This window comes from Nicotiana tabacum, chromosome 15, assembly GCF_000715075.1.
Source record: "Nicotiana tabacum cultivar K326 chromosome 15, ASM71507v2, whole genome shotgun sequence".
Lineage (NCBI taxonomy): Eukaryota > Viridiplantae > Streptophyta > Magnoliopsida > Solanales > Solanaceae > Nicotiana > Nicotiana tabacum.
Window position 1 is genome coordinate 77,639,243 of NC_134094.1, and position 26,001 is coordinate 77,665,243.

Genomic DNA, 26,001 nt, shown 5'->3' on the forward strand with positions numbered 1-26,001 from the left:
GCTGTGGGCCACCTCCAAACAACTCCAAATCCTCACCCTACAATCCCCAACCTTTCTTCAGTTTAAATCCATTATTAGTTTTCCCGAGATCCCTTCTAATCTTTTCGTTTAGTAGATCTAGGATCGCCCAAAACATAAAACTGCACCTTTCTTAATTTCTCTTTAATTCTTGCCCGATTGAAGTTAAAACTCACACCAATCGACGTATCTTGATGAGTACTGTCAATTCGTGGTGTTCTCATCCCATTTTGTGGCCGACGAAATTTGGTCAAACCATGGTTGACCGGCCAGTTCCCTTCATCGCCTTGCATCGTTTCCTCGGGCCTAGCGAGAGTCATTGCTACATATAACACTGGCAGGCATAAAGCGATTTCTGCCAATGCGTGTGTAACAATTCCTCCGGCTCGTCAGAATTTTCTTGGGCCGTCAGTATTAACCTAATATGTTCTATTTCCCCCTGTTTCTCTCATTCCTATTTTCATTTCTTAGGTGTTGTTATTTGTTTGGATTCATAGGTGAATAATTACATATTTAATTGTTGATCCAATGGTATTAGAAGCTAAATATTTTCATGTTAAGCTGTTTAGTTTATCTCATGAATTAGCTTGTGCAAATTTCTTTATTAATTTTCCGTGTTCTGTTGTTGGTAATTAGTTACGATTATTAGGCCTTAGTTAATTTTAGTTCATGTTAGAGGAGATTGGGTCTGGGTAATTAACAGGGCTATTAAAGCATATGAAATTCATGGGCTTTGAGCCCAAGGTGACATGTTTAGTGTTATAAATTAGGAAGTTATAAATATTGGAAAAGTAAAAGGGGTATTTTAGAAATTAAATATAGGAGAATCTTTTCTGTTAACAACTTAAGGCTTCTAGAAGAGAATAGAAAGGGGCATATTAGCAATTAAAAGATGAGAACAGTTCTGGTGTGAGGGGATCTATGAGTAAACAACAGAAATAAAAGGGAGTAAAGGAAAAGAAAATGAGGGAGAGGGTTGTAACATAATCTTTCTATAAAAGAGCACCTCACCCACACATTTTTGAGGGTTTCTCATATGCATACACTCTTATTCATACACGAAATTCACATTCATTCTCACTCTCACACAAAAAAGTTAATAATCCCAATAAGTTAAATCAATTTCTGGATTCAAAATTTGAATTTCAGATCTGAAAACCAAAAACTCCAAAAATACAAAACTAAAACAAAAAAAGGAGATTCATAGGTTGTTTTCAATTTCTACTGGTTGCTGCATACTTTTCTAGATTTGCGAAAGATGTTCGAGCTAAGGAAATTGTTGTTTTCTGCTGTGATAAGTAGCTGAGCTTCTTCATCTTCTTCTCCAGACCTTTATTTGGTCATTTGATTGATGTTTTCTGCTTTACATATGTAAATAGCCCATTGATCTGTTCTATTTGGATCAATAGATGAAACTTGGATTGCTCATGTTGAAATTGTGTATGTTTGCTCAGATTTTGGTAGTTTAGTTTTCAGATCTGCTTGTTTTCCTTTTATGATCTGTATCTGATGCTATTTCTATTGAACAATCTATGAAGAAGAGAAAGTGCACATGCAAACAATTGGAAGGTTCTAGAAGAACGAGAGAGAGAGAGAGAGAGAGAGAGAGAGAGAGAGAGAGAGAGAGAGAGAGAGAGAGAGAGAGAGAGAGAGAGAGAGAGAGAGAGAGAGAGATCAATGATGAAGAATATACATATCTTTGCAAATGTACAGATTAAGTCTGAAAGAAAAAGCTAAAACCTATATATACACAGTAATAACCAACTAACCGACTAGAGATAATTAGTTACAAGTTTTCACTTATACACTTTAACCCCTAAACTAATGTGTTATGCTATGTTGGTTCAATACTCCCTCTCAAGCTGGAGGGGAGAAAAAGATTCTTCACTCCTAGCTTGCCAAGTAGATGATCATGCTGAGTTCCGCCCAGCCTTTAGTTAGTATGTATTCAATATGCTCTTTAGTGTTGACATGCACAGTTTTGATAGTTCCAGCTTTCACCTTTTCTCTGATAAAATGACAATTAATGTCTATGTGTTTTGTACGCTCATGGAATATAAGATTGGTTGCAATTTATGTTGCTGCCTTACTATCACACATCAAGGCGACTAACCTCTTAATCTCAAGGCCTAGTTCACTGAATAAGCCTGTCAGCTACACTATCTCTGCTGCTTCTAAAGCCATGCTTCGAAATTCTACTTCTGTTGAATTTCTTGCAACCGTTTCTTGCTTCTTCAACTTCCAAAAAATCAATGCATCACCATAGAACACTAGATAGCCTGTAACAGACCTTCTTGTGTGCAAACATGCACCCCAATCTGCATCACAATATGCTAATAATTGTCCATCTCTTTCTACTGGCAACAACAAACCTTGGCCTAGAGCAGCCTTGATATACCTCACTACTCTGGTGGCAGCATCCAGATGTGATTGTTTAAGAGCATACATGAACTAACTAAGTATTTGTACAGCATAAGAGATATCTGGTCGAGTCATTGTCATGTATAACAGTCTGCCAACAAGCCTTTGATATACACTTGCATATTTTAAAACAGGATCATGATCAGCATCACCACAGTAGTCAACTTCTGATTAACTTCTAGAGGAGTACTAGCTGGTTTTGATCCTGCTAGACCAAGTTCAGCTATCAACTCCAAGGCATATTTTCTTTGGCTCATATATATGCCTTTAGAGGACCTTGCAAATTCAATCCCAAGGAAGAATTTCAGCTCCCCTAGGTCTTCATTTTGAAGAATCTCTGTAAATCTGCTCTAGTTTGATCAATCAACCGAACATGACTACTAGTGACTAATAAGTCATCTACATAGATGAGAACAAGCACTTGACTACAACATTCCCTTTTACTGAAGAGAGAATAATCATAGTGACTTAGTGTGAACCCCATTTTATGCAAGGCATTTGTGAGCTTAAGATTCCATTGCATGAAGGCTTGTTTGAGTCCATTGAAGGACTTGTAAAGTCTTCAAACTGGATACTCCACCTGCCTTGCAGTGGTAGGAGAGAAACCAGGAGGAATGGTCATGTACACTTCCTCCAAAAGATCACCCTGAAGGAAGGCATTATGAACGTCTATTTGGTAGATAAGCCAGCCATGATGTGCAGCTAGGGCAATGATGGTCCTGACTGTGACCGTTTTTTCCACAGGTGAAAAGGTATCTGTATAATCCAACCCCTCTTGTTGTGTGTACCCCTTAGCCACAAACCGGGCCTTATATCTTTCAACCTCTCCATTAGATTTATACTTGATCTTGAACACCTACTTACACCCAATAGGGTGCTTCCTAGGAGGTAAAAGAACTATACTCCATATTTCATTATCTTCCAAGGCTTGAAGTTCTTGATTCATTGTAGACACCCATTTAGGATCCTTAGCTACTTATGAGAAAGAACTGGGCTCAATCTCTGCTGAGTAAGCTGCAAGGCATTGACTGTAGGCATGCTTCAATGCTTGATAACTAATAGAGTTAGCAATAGGATAATTGCAAGGCTTACTCTTGCCAGCAGTCTGCCTAACTACATAATCATTCGTCCATATAGGAGGCCTAGAAGGCCTAGTAGACTTTCTGATCCCATCAGCAGTTAAGTCATCATCAACATATGAAAGAAGAGCATAAGTGAATGGAATTGGAGTAATGTGATTGGTAGGACTACTTGGAAGATCATCAGGAAATGGAAGCATAGTAGTGTGACTGGTAGAACTACCTTGAAGATCTTCAGTGAGTGGAATATGTGGTGGAGTGACAACAACAGAATCATCCAGGTGTTCCAAGTCAGATGATGGAGTGTCTTGTGATGTGGTAGAGTGGTGAGGTAGAGGCAAAACAAGATCATCAAAGTCAGAATCATAGACTGGAGCTATGACAGGAAATTATTGATCCTTCATGGGGCTGTTCATGTATTGGAGAAAAGGAAACACATCTTCCTTGAAGATAACATCTCTACTCATAAAAGGGTAGTGATTGTGCAAGTCATAGAGTTTGTAACCCTTTTGTACCAATGAGTAACCCAAAAATACAGCTGGTACTGCTCTGGGTGAGAATTTGTGTTGTCTTTTAAGATTTGCAGCATAAGCCAGGCAGCCAAATATCCTGAGATGATCTAGGGTGAAATTCTTGTGAAATACCAGCTCAAAAGGTAATTTACCAGACAAAATTCTAGAAGGAACTCTGTTAATCAAATACACAGCTGTTAAAATACACTCACCCTAGAATTTTAAAGGCAATCCAGCTTGGAATCTCAAGGCTCGTGCAGTATCCAAAATGTACCTATGCCTTCTTTCAACAACTCCATTTTGTTGAGGAATATATGAACATGAGCTTTGATGCACTATCCCCTCAGAATGTAACAAAGCTGTCAACTGCTTGTTAAAAAACTCTCCTCCATTATCTATTCTTAGTGTTTTAGGAGTAGTGGAGAACTTATTTCTTAGTAATTAAATAAAGTATTTCAAAACAACAACTGATTCATCTTTTGCGTTCATGAGGCAGATCCATGTATACCTACTGAAATCATAAATAATGGTCAGGAAATATCTTTTACCATCAAAAGTTGGAACCTTAAAGGGTCCCCATATATTTGCATGTATAAGGTCACCAAAAACATCACATCTACTGCTGCTAATAGGAAAAGGTAATCTTGTCTTCTTTGCTAAAGGACATACTGGACAGTGTTCATTACAATCAATAAATGTCTTATTGTGAAATACTGGTAATCTCTTCAAAGCATCTAAAGGAATGTGACCTAATATTTTATGCCACAAATAGCTACTTATTCTATTCATTACTAAAGCAGAAGTAATAACACCAATTGGCAACTTGGGATTTGATTTGTGCTTGAGGTCCAACACATAGAGTCCTTTCTCCAGCTTACCAATCCCCTTCACCTTCCCATTGCAAATGTCCTGGAAGACACACCAAGCAGGAAAGAAGGCAATGAAGCATCCAATGTCCCTTGTAAGTTGTGAAACAGATAGTAAGTTGTACCTAAACTGTGGCACATATATGACATTTTTAATTTGCACACCATTCAGAATATTAGAGGATCCTAGGTGCATAATCCTACTAGTTTCACCAGTTGGCAACTGCACTTTCCTACTTTCTCCTTTAGGAATATTTATAAAATCAGTGAAAAAATCCAAACTAGACACCATATGGTTAGTGGCACCTGAGTCTATGATCCACTTATCCTGCTGAACTCTGCTCAAGAGTGACAATGGTATACATGTGTCCTTGGCATGAGCTGCTATTTCAACAGGTGTTGTGTTCTGGTTGAGCAGTTGAAGTAGTTGTTTATATTGTTCCTCTGTGAAGAAGTTCCCTGAAGTTGCTACTCCAGGACTTCCTTGGCCTGTTGGTCCTTTGGAATAGTCAACCTATGCATTGTGTGCTGCTACTATATTTCTTCTAAAAGATTTCTTCTTTTGCTTGTAGTCAGGTGGGCAACCTACCAACTTGTAACAAATATATTTAGTGTGTACTTTTAATTTGCAATATTCACAGAATACCTGAGCTTTCTGCTTGTAGCCACCAGGAAATCCTTGTCCTGAGTTGTATGCCACAGCCGCAGCTCCCATCTCCAAGCCATTAATATTCATTGTCTTTGCTCGTTGACTCTCATCCTGAACTACCATCCCATAGGCCTCATTGATAGTAGGTGTAGGAATCATAAGCATGATCTGACCCTTTGCTCGGCCAAATGACTCGTTCAGTCTACTTAGAAATTGCACCAAACGCTGATGTTGAATGTGCTCTAGAAACACCTTCGATTCTGGACGCGGACACGATGGAGTAGGGGCCATAGCATCGTACTCATCCCACAGATCCTTGAGCTTAGAATAATAAGTTGATACGGGTGATAATCCTTGCTTAAAACCCGCGATTTCCTGAAGTAAATTGTAAATCCGCAATATGTTCCTTTTATCGAATTTCTCCTTCAAATCCTTTCACACATTATGTGCAGAGGATGCATAAACCACACTGCTATACAACTCTTTTGTTACTGCATTCATAATCCACGACAAAACAAAGGCATTGCATCTTTCCCACTGATCATAAAGATTCTTCTTAAAATTTTCCTTGCGACAAGTACCGTCAATAAATCCGATTTTATTCTTCGTAAAAAGTCCAATTCTCATGGATCGACACCACAAATTGTAATTTTCAGTGCCTAATAGTTTGAATTCAATCAGATGCCCACCTGGCGAATCCTAAGGTCGCAAATACAGAGGATGATTGTGACTTAGTACTATGTCATCACTCGTTGCTTCATCAATTGCCATTTTACTCTGAATTGAAAAATGCTAGCTCTGAAATTTAGGTCGTCAATGGAGAAGAACACTGAATCCGAGAGCAGAACTGGTCATCGAAGCTTAATTGGAAGGCTTTGATACCATATTAAGCAATCTACGAAGAAGAAAAAGTGCACATGCAAGCAATTGGAAGGTTCTAGAAGAACGAGAGAGAGATCGAGCTCAAAGTGGAGCCATTTTCATATCTCTGCAAATGTACAGATTAAGTCTCAAAGAAGAAGCTAAAACCTATATATACACAGTAATAACCAACTAACCGACTAGAGATAATTAAGTTACAAGTTTCCACTTATACACTTTAACCCCCAAAACTAATGTGTTATGCTATGTTGGTTCAATAATTGCCTATTGATATGTTCTAGTTAAATGTCCAAGCTATTAAGTAAGGCTGGATTAATTTAGATCTTTGTTTGTCGATAATAATTGATGAGTCATGTTTCAAGCATACAAACAGTGATTAACTAACTGACTGTTCATCTATTTGAATATTGTGTTAGCGGTTAGCCACATTCGACTTGTGACGGTAGCCTAATGGCTATCTCCTTGTGAGTTGAGGATTCGTTTGGAGAGGAGAAGGAAAACAATCATCACACGAGCAGCTATTTTCAGGAAAATAATGTAAGAGGCATGAAACTTGATTTTAGATTAGTAATCCGTGATATTTATTACTTAGCTTGGTTTGTGGTTTACATTGACGTTTGGAATTGAAGTATGCATTTGGCCAGACCAGTTAGCACGAGTCAAATAAAGATTGCTTTTGTGTTTAATACTAACAAACCTTTTATTTCTAAAAAAAATGAAAAGACAATTGGACCTCAATTTAGGATCACATAGATTCACGACAGTTTCATGCTTTAAAAAAAATGTTTATATAGGCAAGGCACTAATCTCCTAAATTGTAAAATCAAATGATTTCCTAAATTCGGTGTAGTAATCCACTGATGTATGCACTTCGACAAAAACTCCATAACGTTTGAGCCTTTCACATGCAATCTTGAACTCTAGGTAAAGTAATTATCTCTTGAATATTCGTGGAATGATTTAAGCCGCACTTTAATTTATTATCGTGATTATGTATACGTTCGCGTGATATAATATGACCCCAAAATAAATCAGAGTACGCGTTCGTGCGACTTTAGCCAAACAATCTTAACAATAAATATAGTGTTATTAATTGTGTACACGTGTGCGTAACATGATTTTAATACACGAATAAGACGGATAAACACACACTTGATTCATTTCAAAGATTAGTTCCATAATTCAATAATCAGGTAATTAAAAGCGGTAAAAAGGCAAAAATACACATAGGTCTTTAAAATACGAAATAATTAGATAATCAAGCCAAGTTATGATTGTAAAACGACCGTGCTAAAACCACAGAATTCGGGAGTGCCTCACACCTTCTCCTGAGTTAGTAGAATTTCTTACCCGGTCTTCTATGTCTCGCAGACTTAAAAAGAGTCAAACTTCCTTTAATTGAGATTTAAAATAAACCAGTGGCTTGTGACACATTAATTATTCAAGTGGCGACCCTAAATTAATCCCTTTTCAATAATGTCACTTAAATTGGAAAAATTCTTTTTCCTGGAAAAAGGAGGTGTGACACGTGTTAGTACTAGCATTTGGAGACTTCGAGGTAGTTGCTATGACGTCCGCAAACCCTGACTCTCTTTCCTTTATTTCTCTTATTATTGTTCTATTGTCCAGATAATTGTACTAAGGGTTTGGTTGTATTTTGGTACTCAGTAATGCTCATGAACTCGTTGACATCAGATTTTGGGGATGGTTGCAACAGTTTCGTATTATTTTTAAGATAATTATGATATTTCCGCTGATAAGTTTATTAAACCATGTTTATTCAAATATTTAACTATTATGTGACTGTTGGCTTGCCCGACGAGTAGTGTTAGGTGCCGTTGCGACTGTGGTGGGAGTTGCGTCGTGACATATAGATACAAATTAGATATTGTAAATTATGCCTATCAGAATTGATGCTTATCTACGCAATGTAACAAAAACAAAAGTTTAATTTTCCCAGTCCGCCAAGAACATAATTCTTGCATATATATATATATATATATATATATATATATATATATATATATATATATATATATATATATATATATATACTAATTTCTCTGCATATGATGTCGAAGTAATCTATGATTTTACAATAGTATCGATTATAGTAAACCAAAGCTTTGGGCAAGTATTATAAATGAAAAAATAAAGTAAATATTTTTTTTTTGTGAATGATCAATATGAATCGTATGGTGACTACTTGTTGGATATCTTCTGAAATTACGAAAAAGAATAATCAAAATTAATTATATAATGTTTTTCTTTTACTTATTTTAATTTTATGAGATAAAAATATGTAATGAAGCGTATCTCATTTTTTTTAATAGATGATGTTCATGGTGTATATTTTTGTCATCTATTTAGATTGCTTTTTCATTATTATGACTATGACTTTTGTTGACAAATTTCCTAGTTAAAGAAGAAATAAAGAAATTTAGTAGTAAAAATTTACTCCATAAAGTAAGATATATGTGTACATAAGATTGTTGGCATCATATCTTTGTAAATTGAGATTCTAACAAAATTTTCAAAATTTTTATTGTCATATTCAGCAAAATCATCTCCCCATAAAGTATATCTATATGATCATATACCTATATATTTAAAATTATATTAACTTATCTATATAGTACATCAAATGAACTTTTTTCATGAAAACTTGTGTAATTTTAACTTACATTTTATTTATAACTATTATCTCTTTTTTTATCCTGCTCCGTTCTTCTCCAATAAGTGATTTCACATTACTAACATGTAAACTATATCTCGAAACATGAACCTTTATATTTAGTTATAAAAATATCTTTATTTTTGATTTAGTATATGTAAATTTAATTTCAAAAAGAATAATATGGTTAAATAATATTGATTGTATTTCTAGAATCGTGTGTACTAAATGAGTTGTAACGACCCAACTTGTCGTTTTAAGAATTAATGCCCCGTTCAGTGACTTAAGGTCTCGAGCAGTTTCGTAATATGTATTATGACCTGCGGGTGTGGTCGAGTTTGATTTTCGGAAGATTCGAAAATAAATTGAAAGGACAATTCTTATTTAGAAACTTAAATGGAAAGAGTTGACCAGAGAATTGACTTTTGAGCAAACAACCCCGGAATGGAGTTTTGATTATTCCAATAGTTTCGTATGGTGATTTTAAACTTAGGAGTAAGTACGGAAAATTATTTGGAAGCTCGTAGTTAAATTAGGCTTGAAATGACGAAAATATGAAGTTTAAATTGGAAGTTTGATCGGGGAATTGACTTTTTGATATCGGGGTCGGAATCTAGTTCTGAAAATTTTTATAGGTCTGTTATGTCATTTATGACTTGTGTGCAAAATTTAAGGTCAATCGGACTTGATTTGATAGGTTTCGGCGTCGAATGTAGAAGTTGAAATTTCTTAGTTTCATTAAACTTGAATTGGGGTATGATTCGTGGTTTTAACGTTAGTTTGATGTGATTTGAGATTTCGACTAAGTCCGTAATATATTTTGAGACTTGTTGGTATGTTCGGACGGGGTCCCGAGTGGCTCAGGTGAGTTTCAGGGCGATTTCAGACCATTTTTAGGCCATTTTTAGTTGCTGATTTTTGGCCATAGAGGTATGCATCGCGATCGCGGACAAACGGTCGCGATCACGAAGAGCAATTTTGTTGTTTGGATACTGTGAATCGCGATCGCAGAAGCCTTTTCGCGATCGCGTAGAGGAAAATCCTGCTGCACTGATCCGACTTTGGGAGTTTATATTTTGCAATCTATAAGGAACTGGGAGATGAGTAAAACATGAAAGTTGTAGCTCTTGGTGTCTAGTTTTCACAAAGTTAAACCATTTATAATTTGAAGTTTTGTACAAAATGTTATGACCATTATACTAGAGATTACCTGAAAAAGTTGAGCACTAGTTCTTTACGATCGCGAAGCATTTTCCGCGATCGCGAAAGGCAAATTTTGGGCTCAGAAAAGTTGTGCTTCTCGATCGTGAAGCATTTTTTGCGATCGCGAAGAGTAAATACCTCGACAATAGCTTTATTTCGAGGTTTCAGCCATTTTTAACATATTTGGAGCTATGAAGCTCGGATTGAAACGATATTTGAGGCAATGTTTACCATATGGATTTGGGTAAGTGTTCTATATCTGAAAGTGATTATACTTCATGATTTTATGGTTATATTCATCATTTATTTCGGATTTAAATGGAAGAAATCAAGATTTTTTAAAACCTTTTCAAAAACGGAAATTCAAGATTGGGAGGACGATTTGTTATTCGAATTCAATAAAATTTGTATGGTTGAACTCGTATCGCAATGGGTGTTTGGATTTCGTGAAAATTATGTCGGGTTTCGAGAGGCGGCCCCGCATTGACTTTTGTTGACTTTTTAGAAATTTTTTTAAGTCGACGTTTTATTATTCGGAATTATTTCCGATGAATATTAATGAAGTTGTACAATTAATTTGGATAGATTTGAGCGGTCCGGAGGTCAATTCAAGCAAGAAGACAATTTTGGAATATCGGCATAACTTCAAAAAGGTAAGTATCTTTCCTAACCTTGAGTGGGGGAATTACCCCTCATGCATCGAGTCTTATGTGCCATTTATGAAATATAAAAATCCGTGTACGCGAGGTGACAAGTACGTATTCAGGCTTATATGTGCAAAATATATTGGATTAAGGTCTTAGGCATATTGTGTAGTAAATTGGATAATTATTGGCATTTATTAAATCATCTATTTTGCCATGCCTCAATTCGTGTTTGTTGAATTTATATTTATATGACAATTTGATGTGATTATTGCTTGTATATTTATGTGGATTCCGTGAATTGATGATTTGATATTTCTTGGAAATTAATTTCATTATGGATTTTTTATCTGCAAATAATTAATTAAATAAGCTTAAGAAGAGGTATTTATACAATTATTAAAAATTTAGATTAATGAAGGCGATGCCCTATACTGAGTATTTTCCATCTCTGTTAATTGTTCTGAGGTTTTATATACGTTACGTGGAGCCTTGGGTTATTTGTTGAGAAATTTATTGATTCTGCTACATATTTGGAATTTGGTTGTGGTGAGTGGCAAATTGTGATATAAATTGTTGTATTGTGTTGTGGTTTAAACACTCTCCTTGATATTATTTATGCTTCTTACCTTACTTGTTAATGATATACATGTGCTTGGTAAGGAAGAGTGTAAAGCACGAAGGGTGATGCCGTGCCATTTGAGAGTGTAAAGCACGAAGGGTGATGCCGTGCCATTTGAATTATATTATCATGTGAGGGAGAGTGTAAAGTACGAAGGGTGATGCCGTGCCATTTGAGAGTGTAAAGCACGAATGGTGATGCCGTGCCATTGAGAGTGTAAATCACGAAGGGTGATGCCGTGCCATGTCATTTATATTATCAGGTAAGGATGAGAGTAAAATCACGAAGGGTGATGCCATGCCATTATTTTTATATTATCATATATTCATGGCACGAAGGGTGTTTCCGTGCAGGCGAGGACGAGAGACATACATTATATTGTGATATCGTTTTGTTGTGTATACATTCATGCCTTTATCTTGAGATGTTATTGTGCGCCTATATTTTCTATGTGACTTTTGTAGTCGTTGTTGCTTACAGTGTGCCTCCCATTTTATTTTTTTATTGTTATTAAATTTTCTCCCACTTAGTTGGTATTATTATATGTATGCACGGTGAAAAAGAGATAAATGCACGAAGGGTGTTGCCGTGCCAATTAATTTGGTCTATATATATATACACATTGGGTGAGAATGAGACAAGTGCATGAAGGTATTGCCGAGCCATTTGATGTGATATGTTGAATATATTTCTCACACTAGGGAAGTTAAATGAGGTATCACATGGTGACTTTTACTTGAAAGAATCATATTTGAAAGATATTTACATGAAAGAATTATATTTGAAAGTTATTTACTTGAAAGAATTACATTCGAAAGATATTTATTTGAAAGAATTATAATGGAAAGATATTTATTTGGAGGAAGTATAATCGAAATATATTTATTGCAAAGGATTATATTCTAGAATCTTTTATTGAGAAACTTATAGATAAAAGATGTATATTTTGAAGGACTTGATTAATTGGTTGTACCTGTGTTTATTATTCGTTTGAACAATATTTATGGTGTTCCTGTTGCCTTGCTGTTTAAATCACTAGTTGATTGGTGTTGCTATCACTGCTATTTATTTTCTATTATTTTTGTATGTTATATTGCATAGGTTATTTGACTAGTGAGTGTCTTGACTGTACCTCGTCACTACTCCACTAAGGTTAGTCTTGATACTTACTGAGTACCGATTATGGTGTACTCATACTACACTTCTGCATATTTTTGTGCAGAGTCAGGTATTGGAGATGTTGGATTCAGACAGGGATTAGAGTATGATCGCAAGGATTCAAGGCAGGATTGCTTGGTCGTCGCAGTCCCTTGGAGTCTTTCCATTTTATTGTACTGTTAATTTCTTATTTGAACAGTATTGTATATTAGACCCTCGAGATAATTCCATGTATTCAGTTAGAGTTCGTGACTCATTATTACCAGTCTTGGGAGGTTGTATTAAATTATTTGTTTTAGAAAAATGGCTGTAATTATGATTATAATTGGCTTAGTCTTAGAGACTAAGTGCCATCACGACGCCTGTGGTGAAATTTTTGGGTCGTGACAAGTTGGTATCAGAGCCAGGTTCATAGGTTCTACGAGTCACGAATGAGTCTAGTAGAGTCTTGTGGATTGGTACAGAGACGTCTGTACTTATCTTCGAGAGTCTACAGAACTGTTAGGAAATTTCTACTTCTTTCATTCCTGTCGTGCGGAATTTGTTGATTTTGGAATTTGAGACTTTGTATCTATATTCTTTTACAAATGGTGAGGACACGTACTACCGGGTCAGCTGAGCAAACCCCCGCGCACATTGCTAGAGCCGCAAGAGGTCGGGGCCGAGGTAGAAGCCAAGGTAGAGGCCGAGTAAGGGCACGTGTCGCAACTAGAGCACCTATCAGAGTAACAATTGAGGAGCCGCCAGTAGCTCCGGTCAGGGGACAGGTACCGGAAGCACCTGTTGTTACCCCAGGATTTTAGGAGACTTTAGCACAATTCCTGAACATATTTGGTATAGTAACTCAAGCAGGGTTGATCTCCGTTGCACCAAATATTTCACAGATTGGGGAGGAGCTCAGACTCCTACAGCCCGTACTCCAGAGCAGCATGTCTACATTGGTCAAGTTCTAGTGTGGTGCCGGTACAACCTGTTATTCCGGTCATGTCTGAGGTCAGGCCAGAGGCATTAGAAGAACAAAAGGGGCTTGAGAGGTTTAAGAGATATAGTCAACCTACTTTAGTGGCACAGCTACCGAGAATGCTCAGGGATTTCTAGGAAAGTGTCACCGTATTCTCCGCGCCATGGGTATTGTAGAAGTGAGCGGAATTTCCTTTACTATATTTTAGCTGTCAGGAGCAGTATATCAATGGTGGCAAGTTTATGATGAGGATAGACTAGTCGATGCAACACCACCAACTTCGACTCAATTTTCAGAGATATTTTGAAAGAGTTTGTTCCCCAGACTCTCTGGGATGCGTGGCGCACAGAGTTTGAAGGGTTGTGTCAGGGCAATGCCATCAGGTTCAGTGAGTTAGCCCGTCATGAACCTATCTCATTTTGTACAGTTAGAGAGCGAGTCCGTAGATTCATTGAAGGGCTCGATTAGGATTTTAAAATATGTATGGCTCGAGAGTTGCAGACTGACATTCCATTTCAGCAAGTAGTAGAGATTTATAAGATGCTAGAACGTGTCCGAAGTGAGGGAAAGGAGGCTAAGGAGGCCAAAAGGTCTCGAAACTCTGGAGGATTTAGTGGATTCTACTCTACAGCTATGACTCATCATGGCGGAGGCTCGGGCAGTCGGTCAGCCCAGTCCGCAATTCAGAATACTCGTAGTGCTTCAGTTAATACTTTTAGTGCACCATCGGTACGAGGTTCTTATAGTGGTTATTCCAGTTATCCGACAGAGATTCAATATGAGCAGCCGCGCCCTCATAGGGGTTGTTATGAGAGTGGTGATACTAGACACATCAAGAGAAATTGTCCCAGACTTGGGAGGGGTAGATTTCATCAGAACACTCAGGCTACAAGCTTTATTCCAGTTAATACTCTACGTGCATAGCCAGTTAGGGGCGGGGGACAGACGGGTAGAGGGCGCCTAAGAGGTGGAGGCCCGACCCATTGATATAATTGCTATGAATTGGCTGAGGTCGATACACCAGATGGTGTAGTTAAAGATATGATTTAATTTATAATAAAAGGAGCACCATTCTTATTTTGATTTGATTCTGATTATCGAGGTGAGAACTCCTTTCATGCTCCTTATATATGGTGGATTAGTGAATTTGTACTCCACTCCCGTGTTTATCCATGTTGGGAGATTTTATGGTGTTAGCCCGTGTGTATCATTTTTGTTTTATACATTATTATGGGCTATGAGTCCAAAGGTAACTTTCTATTACTCTCTACAGTGGGTTTCGATGTGATTTCAGAATAATTGAATTCAATTTTATGAATTATATGCTCTACCGATATGAGGGTTCATTATGTGTTGAGAAAAAAATTATTTACGAAATTTATTAAAAGGAAGAAAGAAAGGAAATTAAAAATTTTAGTTGGCACAATGTGCGAAATACTTGTGATTCGGAGTTGAGAACGAGATTCTCGCATTTTTATATGATGTGAAATATTTAAATTGGGCTACAATCCATGGTGGAAGTTATATAAGGACAAGATCCTTGTGATGAAAGTTTATGTGTTTAAATTCTCCCTTTGTGAAATTAAAACTTGTACTATAGTATTAATAAGGAGTCATGCCTGTTAGGCTTATTTGATAATTCTTTTATGTGTGCATATTTATCCATAATTGTGAGGCAAATATTGAGTTTTAGCCTATGAGGTGAGTGCCCAGGCGGCGTTAAATGTGACTCGTTAAGTCGGGTAAATAGTTATGAGGTCTTCATGCCTCACATTTTGCTGTCAGTGTTGTGAAAATTCAAAACGAGGTTTTGGTTAATATGAGGTTAATTGGCGATGTTGTAATCGATTATGAACAACTATTAAGACCAGAGATGTAGTGATGGGCATACATATGATATGCTTCATGTCCTGATATCATTATGATAATGCGGTACTTGTAATGCTGAGATTAGTATTATTAATATATACATCGTGGTGCTTTGTTGGGTTGTTAGAAGTTGTTTTGGTGCTACTCTGGCAGGTGGATAGGCCCCATTTACAGGAGAGACTCTGCCGAAATTTCTGAAAAATTTAGGAGTTAGTAAAATTTGGGGGATTGAGACTTGTGAAAGAAGAGATAAATTATGTTATGTGTTTGAGGGCGGACTCTACTTCTCATTCAAGGGCGAATGATCCTAAGTGGGGGAGAATGTAACACCCCGAAAATTTTTTGAAGTACTTCAAAACTATCAAGAAAGTTGATGTGTGCGTAGGCACGAGTTGCTATAGCCAATTGAGACTAATACCGTACGTTGATGTTAAAATCAGGCCTTTTGAAAATGTTTAGAGTATAAGAAATTGGTTTTAAAGTTTATAAGTATGGATAAAAGAATAATCTCAACTAAGATGGTGTTGTCGGACCCATGTTAAATTGTGGAACATAGAATCACCCGCGAGTATGTGTGTAAGAATACACTCAGTAATTTAGTGTCCTCAGAAAGATTTCTGGCACGTTCGAGGACGAACGTATGTTTAAGAGATGGAGAATGAAACGACCCGACTTATCGTTTTAAGAATTTATGCCCCGTTCAGTGACTTAAGGTCTCGAGCGGCTTCGTAATATGTATTATGACCCGCGGGTGTGGTCGAGTTTGATTTTCGGAAGATTCGGGATTAAATTGAAAGAACAATTCTCATATTTGAAGCTTAAATGAAAAGAGTTGACCAGAGTTGGACTTTTGAGTAAACGACCCCGGAATAGAGTTTTGATTATTCCAATAGCTTCGTATGGTGATATTAGACTTAGGAGTGTGCCCGAAAAATTATTTGGAAGCCCGTAGTTAAATTAGACTTGAAATGGCGAAAATATGAAGTTTAAGTTAGAAGTTTGACCGTGGTATTGACTTTTTGATATTGGGGTCGGAATCCAGTTCTAAAATTTTTTATAGGTCCGTTATGTCATTTATGACTTGTGTGCAAAATTTGAGGTCAATCGGACTTGATTTGATAGGTTTCGGCGTTGAATGTAGAAGTTGAAATTTCTTAGTTTCATTAAACTTAAATTGGGGTATGATTCATAGTTTTAGCGTTAGTTTGATGTGATTTGAGGTTTCGACTAAGTCCGTAATATGTTTTGAGACTTGTTGGTATGTTCGGATGGGGTCCCGAGTGGCTCAGGTGAGTTTCGGGGCGATTTCGGACCATTTCTAGGCCATTTTTAGTTGCTGGGTTTTGGCCATAGAGGTATGCATCGCGATCGTGGACAAACGGTCGCGATCGTGAAGAGCAATTTTGTTGTTTGGACACTGTGAATCGCGATCGCAAAAGCCTTTTCGCGATCGCGTAGAGGAAAATCCTGCTACACTGATCCGATTTTGGGAGTTTATATCTTGAAATCTATAAGGAACTGGGAGATGAGTAAAACATGAAAGTTGCAGCCCTTGGTGTCTAAATTTCACAAAGTTAAACCATTTGTAATTTGAAATTTTGTACAAAATGTTATGACCATTATACTAGAGGCTGCCTAGAAGAGTTGGGAACTTGTTCTTCACGATCGCGAAGCATTTTCCGCGATCGCGAAAGACAAATTTTGGGCTGAGAAAAGTTGTACTTCGCGATCACGAAGAGTAAATACCTGGGCAGTAGCTATATTTTGAGGTTTCAACGACTTTTAACATATTTGGAGCAATGGAGCTCAGATTGAAGCGATGTTTGAGGCGATTTTCACCATATGGATTGGGGTAAGTGTTCTGTATCCGAAAGTGATTATACTTCATGATTCTATGATTATATTCATTATTTATTTCGGATTTAAATGGAAGAAATCAAGATTTTTGTAAAACTTTTTAAAAACGAAAATTCAAGATTGGGAGGACGATTTGTCATTGAAATTCGATAAAATTAGTATGGTTGAACTCGTATCGGAATGGGTGTTCGGATTTCTTGAAAATTATGTCGGATTCCGAGAGGCGGGCCCCTCGTTAACTTTTATTGTCTTTTTAGAATAAATTTTTAAGTCGACGTTTTATTATCCGGAATTATTTCCGATGAATATTATTGAAGTTGTACAATTAATTTGGATAGATTTGAGCGGTCTGGAGGTTAATTCAAGTAAGAAGGTGATTTTGAAATATCGGCTTAACTTCAAAAAGGTAAGTATCTTGCCTAACCTTGAGTGAGTGAATTACCCCTTAGGCATCGAGTCTTATGTGCCATTTGTGAAATATGAAAAGCCGTGTATACGAGGTGACGAGTACGTACTCGGGCTTATATGTGCAAAATATATTGGGTTAAGGTCTTAGGCATATTGTGTAGTAAATTGGATAATTGTTGGCATTTATTAAATCATCTATTTTGCCATGCCTCAATTCGTGTTTGTTGAATTTATTTTTATATGACAATTTGATGTGATTATGACTTGTATATTTATGTGGATTCCATGAATTGATGATTTGATATTTCTTGGAAATTAATTTCATTATGAATTTTCTATGTGTAAATAATTAATTAAATAAGCTTAAGAAGAGGTATTTATATAATTATTAAGAATTTATATTAATGAAGGTGATGCCCTATACTGAGTATTTTCTATCTCTGTTGATTGTTTTGAGGTTTTATATACGTTGCGTGGAGCCTTAGGCTATTTGTTGAGAAATTTATAGATTCTGCTACATATTTGGAATTTGGTTGTGGTCAATGGCAAATTATGATATGAATTATTGTATTGTATTGTGGTTTAAACACTCTGCTTGATGTTATTTATGCTTCCTACCTTGCTTGTTAATGATATACATGTGCTTGGTAAGGAAGAGTGTAAAGCACGAAGGGTGATGCCGTGCCATTTGAGAGTGTAAAGCATGAAGGGTGATACCGTACCATTTGAGTTATATTATCATGTGAGGGAGAATGTATAGAACGAAGGGTGATACTGTGCCATTTGAGAGTGTAAAGCACGAATGGTGATGCCGTACCATTGAGAGTGTAAAGCACGAAGGGTGATGCCGTGCCATTTCATTTATATTATCAGGTGAGGATGAGAGTAAAAGCACGAAGGGTGATGTCGTGCCATTATTTTTATATTATCATATATTCATGGCACGAAGGGTGTTTCCGTGCAGGCAAGGACGAGAGACATACATTATATTGTGATATCATATTGTTGTGTATACATTCATGCCTTTATCTTGAGATGTTATTATGCGCCTATTTTTTTTATGTGACTTGTAGTCGTTGTTGCTTACTGTGTGCCTCCCACTTTATTTCTTTTATTGTTATTGAATTTTCTCCCACCTAGTTGGTATTGTTATATGTATGCATGGTGAGAAAGAGATAAATGCACGAAGGGTGTTGCCGTGCCATTTGATGTGATATGTTTAATATATTTCTCACACCAGGGAAGTTAAATGAGTTGTCACATGGTGACTTTTATTTGAAAGAATTATATTTGCATTTACTTGAAAGAATCATATTTGAATGATATTTACTTGAAAGTATTATATTTGAAAGAATTATATTCGAAAGATATTTATTTGAAAGAATTATAATGGAAAGATATTTATTTGGAGGAAGTATATTCGAAATATATTTATTGGAAAGGATTATATTCTAGAGACTTTTATTGAAAAACTTATAAATAAAAGATGTATATTTTGAACGACTTGGTTAATTTGTTGTACCTGTATTTATTATTCGTTTGAACAATATTTATGGTGTTCCTGTTGCCTTGCTGTTTAAATCACTGGTTGATTGGTGTTGCTATCACTGCTATTTATTTTCTATTATTTTTGTATGTTATATTGCACAGGTTATTTGACTAGTGAGTGTCTTGACTGTACCTCATCACTACTCTACTGAGGTTAGTCTTGATACTTACTTAGTACTGATTGTGGTGTACTCATACTACACTTCTACATATTTTTGTGCAGAGCCAGGTATTGGAGATATTGGATTCGGACAGGGATTAGAGTATGATCGCAAGGATTCAAGGCAGGATTGCTTGGTCATCGCAGTCCCTTAGAGTCTTTCCATTTTATTGTACTGTTAATTTCTTATTCGAACAATATTGCATATTAGACCCCCGAGATAATTCCATGTATTCAGTTAGAGTTCGTAACTCAATATTACCAGTCTTGGGAGGTTGTATTAAATTATATATTTTTAAAAAAAAGATTAGCTTGAATTATGATTATAATTGGCTTACATCACGACGCCCGTGGTGGGACTTTTGGGTCGTGACACACATACAATGCGTATGGAGAAAAGTTGTAATGTTTAAATACAAATATAATTTATTATCATGATCTTAAATTTTCAAGTTTGGACATGATCTTCCAAAAAATACATTTCACTTTGTATCATCCTTTAACTTGAAAGTAAACTTTCAAATAATTTATGAATATACCATAGTATAAGTTAATGGATTTTAACTTAGCAATAGAATAAGTTAATTGTACTATTAACTAATATGTCTTTCTTTAATACAACAAATATGTATTTAATGCTTCCAAAATCACAATGTTAGGAAATTAAATTGTATAGAGGAGTGAGTTTAAGAAAATAAAATCTGAATTTTTCGACAGTCTCTTTTTGATTTGTTGCTTTGATGCTGTGGTCATTCCTGTAGTTAAAGTCATGTCTTGTAGGGGAAAAATCTTCTAATTTTCTGAAGAGGCGCATCCCTTCGATTTGAATCCTTTCACATACTTATGAGAAATTTTCTGTTCTTCCTTCGTGTGTTGGCCATGTGGCAATGATGATCTTGCCAATGGATAAGCAGAAGAGAATTTCAATTTGTTGCATTAGTGAAAGCCATGGATCTTTTTATTATTCTAAACTGGACTCCATCTACATAAGTAGAAGCATTCAAGAATCACTTGACAGTTCTTATTTCTATTTTCCGACTCTCATCTTGTTAACTGACTTAACCGCAATACTTATCCAAAGACAGGACAAGTTGAAAGAGCTTCGGTAGTTACACTTTCTGTCTCGCGTAAGAAAGAGAGTTTAGAGTGCCATACAAAGAACCTTAGATAAGGGGATTCCTCCCATTGACTGAAGTTCAGAGTCAACCTTCCACACAAGGCAATCTTCTTATAGAGGGGATAAAGGCTTTTATGGCGAAAAGAGAAATAATTCATCATGATTATCTATTAATCTCTCTTCACTTATTCTTCTCAGTCCAAGATACAATTTACTCTATCCATAGATAATAATATCAAATTTGAAGATAAGTTTTGAATGAAGGGATGTGACTTTTAGTGAGGAGTACCAAACGTTGATTTGGGGGTTTGTTTGTAGGCACATTTTTTTAATTAAGGTGCTTTTGTTGCTTCAAATAATGGAACTGCAGATTCATTAGCTTGTTTGAAAAATGTCAAAGCTAATTTATCTGCTATGCCAAATTTGAACCAAGTTCAAGCACTGTTTCAAGCCTACTCTCCTTTGTATTATTTCCATCCTGATGAACAATATTATCCTTCCTCTATCACTTGGTTTTTTCAGAATGGAGCATTATTGTATACCAAAGGGCAAGAATCTGCACCAGTTGCGATTGAGCCAAATGCTACAGCTGAGTGGGTATATAATCAACAACTAGATCACCATGGGAGACACGTTCTCTAACAAAATAAGAATCAACCTTGATGTGCTTATAGCGACCATGAAGAGCGTGATAGAAATTTAGGGTCCATCAAACTGTATAAAGAATCGGGTTCTCTATCAGTTCCCACAGGGCACACACAAAGTGATAAGTAAATGACATATCAGAGTTTTACGTGAAAAACTCCTAACTCACGGGATTAAAAACCATGACCTACACTCGTTGGATTTCAACTTCACTAACAGAGCAACTTTTAGATTACAAATTATTGTAACCTAGGAATTAAACTCTTAATCCCTCACTCACTTGTAATAACTCTATTACAAGCCTCTTTGTAATAACTCTATTATAAAGTTCACAACTCGACTAACTCTAGCCAAGACACAAACACGAGGTTTATGGTTTTACAATTGGTTTCCTATACAATGCTTCTAGCTAAGCTATGTAGGATTTACAAGTAAATCACACTAACAAAGGTACAACACAACTAGGGACATATAATAATACAGTGCTGGAAACTGGTCCTTCGTTATGTTATTCTTTGTTCTTGAATCCTCGAAATCACTTGCAAGTAAGCAACATACTTGAGAGGAAGCTTGATTAATTCTGGAATGTGCAAGTGTGTTGTTTTTCCTTTGCTTCATGTTAATATTGCACAAGTGATGTCACTTGGATGATGCAAGAAATATCTGATACAAGGCATGTCCTAGAAGGTGGTTGCTACACTGGTCATACTGTTGCGTGTGTGCAAAGGAACAGTTGCAGCAACTTTACAGCTGTGAGCAGTTGACTGGAATAGTCAGCAAGGGAACTGATGTCCATCTGTTCCTCCTGTCGTCTCTTTGACTCTGATTGTTGGAACTTGTGTCTCACTTGATACTTATTGTTCTTGAGCACTTTGAGGATGTGTAACAGGTTCCCCATCTGGTTCTCATCATTAAGTTTGTTAGATCATCAAAACATAACAGGGCACATAGCCTATCAATTTCTCCCTTTTTAATGATGACAAACTTGTAATACAAGTTCCCCCTGAGAACAGTTCCCCCTGAGAGCCAAAGACCAAAGTACCATAGTATGTCCTGTATTCCCCCTTAACTTGTTCCCCCTCAATTAATTTTTCCCCTTTTGGCATCATAAAAAGATTATTCATAAGTAATAAGCAAAACGAAGTCTAGCATGGTTAACTCATACCACATGTGTGCACACAAACATGGCTAAAAATAGAGCATAAAAGTATAGCATGCATAGTAAAAAGGACGGGATTCTAATAAATTGTTCATAAAAGGGAGAAGAATTAGCAGTACCATTTGTTACACAACCATGCACAAAATAAAACAACTAAAAAAGTACCAGCCACTACACACAACAAAATAAAAGGACCAAAATAGAGGATAGACAACTTGAACTAGACACTGGGAAGGGAACGATTTTAAGGAGCACTGGAAGGGAAGGCAGAGATGAAGAGGCAAGGGTTCTAAGGAGGATATCCATTCGAGCATTTGCTGACACTTGCTCATTAGGCAACCTCTCCTTCAGGTCCTCGACCTGTTTCCTGAGATCAGCATTTTCCTTGGTCAGACGGGCAAAACTCTGCACCCTGTGTACTGCTGGAACCAGGTGCCTCCTGGGCCTGACTTAGCTGTCCCTCTTGAATAACATTCCGTGCCTTCATCTTCCTTATCTCTTCATTGGCAAGATTCTAAGCTCCAATAAGTTAAGAGATAATTAAATTGCTGCTAACCCCTCATTTCTTATCGATGCACTCACACTCTTCTAAGGTGGTCTTGGAGAAGGTCTGCTTGTGAGTAGCCACTGTAGCTTTTCCCAAAGGGACCTTGAAGAATTTAAATACCATAGTGAGTAAGAACTCGTAGGGCAACCCATGATTACCATTCTTAAAATCTGCCACTCAATCATGATGCCCGGCAGATTGATAATGGAGTATGCATCCACTGCTTCCATGAGGAAAGGTCTGCTCGTGACGTAATGGAATGCCTTTCTGTGCGTGGTAGCAAAATCTTGTTCACCATCTTAAACAATAGTTGGTACACCGGAAGGAGGTCCTTCTTGTGTACCCGTTCCCCCTGCTGTACTGCATCATCCTTCAAAATAGCATTTATGAAGTTTGGAGAACAAGTCCCCTCAATGGATGATATGCCACCAGTAGGAATTCCCAGAATTGTTCCCAACACAACCTCATCCATCACAAAATCAACAACATTCATTTTCAGGCATATGTTGTCATCTTCTACGGTGAACATGTCGGCATAGAAACTGCGCACCTCTGCTGTAACGACCCGACTTGTCATTTTAAGAATTTACATTCCGTTCGGCCGCTTAAGGTCTTGATCAGCTTTGAAATGTGTATTATGACTTGCGAGGGTGGTCAAGTTTGATTTTCGGATGATTCAAGATTTAATTGAAAGAACAATTCTTGTTTTGGAAACTTAAGTTGAAATAATTGAACGGATGGTGAATTATGTGTAAACGACCCCAAAATGGAGTTTTGATGATTCCAATAGCTCTGTATGGTTATTTTGGACTTAGGAGCATATCCGGAAAATTTTTTGGAAGTCCGTAGTGAAATTTTGCTTGAAATGGCGAAAGTTGAATTTTTGGAAAGTTTGACCGGGGAGTTGACTTTTTGATATCAGAGTCGGCATCCAGTTCTGAAACTTTTCTTAGATCTGTTATGTCATTTATGACTTGTGTACAAAATTTGAGATCAATCGGAATTGATTTGATACGTTTCGACACAAAATATAGAAGTTGGAAGATTTGAAAACTCATAATTCGATTCGATACGTGATTCGTAATTTCGGCGTTGTTTGGCATGGTTTATAGCCTCAACTAAGTTCATATTGTATTTTTTAATATATTGGTATATTTGGTTAAGGTCTCGAGGGCCTCAGGTGAATTTCGGAAGGTTAACGGAATGATTTCGGAAGGTTAACGGAATGGATTTCGGAAAAAGGAGCTGCTGGAGTTTTTCTGCTGCAGAAGTTGTTTTTTGACAGCAATTAGTACAATCGCAGAGCCGATTTTGAAAGCTTATAGCTTGAAATTTATAAGGAATCTGAAAATTTCAAAATATGAAAATTGTAGCTCTTTGATTCTAGTTTCCAGAAAGTTAAACCAATTATCATTTGGACGTCTGTACATAAAGTTATGGTCGACTGAATGAAGGCTAGTAAAGCAGTTTCGCCAGAAATTTCTGATGCGTGGAGCCTATTTTGGAAGCTTATATCTCAAAATCTATAAGAAATCTGGAAATTATCAAAACATGAAAGTTGTATTACTTTGATTCTAGTTTCTAGAATAATAAACCATTTATCATTCGGACATTTATACAAAAAGTTATGATTGATTGACTAAAGCTGGTACTGGAGTTTTTGGCTACAACAGTGTGCATCGCCCGAAATTTCTGCTGCACATGACTGATTTTGGAAGCTTATATCTCGCAATATATAAGGAGGTCGGCAATAGGAAAAACATGAAAGTTGTAACCCTTTGTATCTAGTTTGCAGAAATTTAAACCATTTGGCAGTTGGAGTTGAGTATAAGAAGTTATGGTTCATATACTACATGCTATCGGGGAAGAGTTTTGGAAGAGTTTGATGTTTTTAACATAAGTTTGTAATGATCCAAAGGTCAATTTTTAGTTCTAGAGATCGAAATTTGATTTCGAGCCTTCTGGATTTTGATAATGAATTATAGGAGTGATCTGGAAAGTTTGGTCTAATTTCATCAAGTCGCGGTTGGGTTTTTAGCGAAAAATATGAGTTAATTGTTTAACGGGCAAAATTGGTATCGCATTAAGAAAATGAGCTTCGAATTGAGTTTCAATTGAATGACTAGGTTTGTATATTATTTGTGACTCATAGGAACAAGAATCGTCGAATTCCGAGTTTGTATGATGGAGTTAGAGCCTTTTTAGTGAAAACAATAACTGCTGGTGCAATCAAGTTCTGGTGTAGACTTTTAGTGACGAAAAATGGACTTTTAGTGACGGATGGGTAGAAACTTAAGGACCAAAAATGGTCATTTCCTTCATTTCATTTTTGGATATTTGGAGCACGGTTCTTGGGCGATTTTGGGGATTTCTTCACAACTTCGACTTGGGTAGGTGTCCTATATCCAAAAGTGATTATATTTCATAAATCCATGGTTATATTCATCATTTATTTCGGATTTAAATGGAAGAAATCAATATTTTTGCAGAACTTTTCAAGAACAAAAATTTTAGATTTGGAGGTCGAGTTGTTATCGAAATTTGATAAAATTGGTATGGGTGTGTCACGACCCAACTCCATGTCAGGTCATGATGGCGTCCAACACCATTTGCTGGACAAGCCAACAGTGAACAACTTAGTGATTTTCCATTCTTTTTCTTTTATTTATTAAGAAATTCCGACATTTAGCTTTACTTATATTTAAAGCATCTAATAAATAAAGGATTTTTAACAACGAAAACACCTAAAAGCAGTTATAACTATCGAATTACAACCCAAAAATCAAAGTCTACTAATACGTATCAAGATCTGGTGTCACAAGTATGTGGGCAACTAGTAGAATATACAAAAGATAGCTATCCTATTGTCTGAAATATAATAGACAGATAAAATAAAAGAGAAACTCCGGCATGCTTCTAAACAGCTCAGAAGGGCAGCTCACCGTGAACTCTCGGTCCAAAATCAGGTATGCGTGCCGGGCGGGTAACTAGATGCACCAGCC

The 26,001-nt window shown here is 36.5% G+C and overlaps 1 protein-coding gene across 1 annotated transcript; it reads right to left on the bottom strand.

Moving 5' to 3' along the window:
• Positions 1-3,415: 3,415 nt before the first annotated feature.
• LOC107759690 (uncharacterized) lies at positions 3,416-22,338 on the bottom strand. Its single transcript, XM_075231590.1, has 5 exons — positions 22,279-22,338; positions 22,042-22,191; positions 5,543-5,977; positions 4,579-5,410; positions 3,416-3,894 (listed from the first exon to the last, which is right to left on the bottom strand). Exons 1-5 carry the CDS (start codon positions 22,336-22,338, stop codon positions 3,416-3,418), a joined length of 1,956 nt encoding a protein of 651 aa, XP_075087691.1.
• Between the last annotated feature and the right edge of the window lie 3,663 nt (positions 22,339-26,001).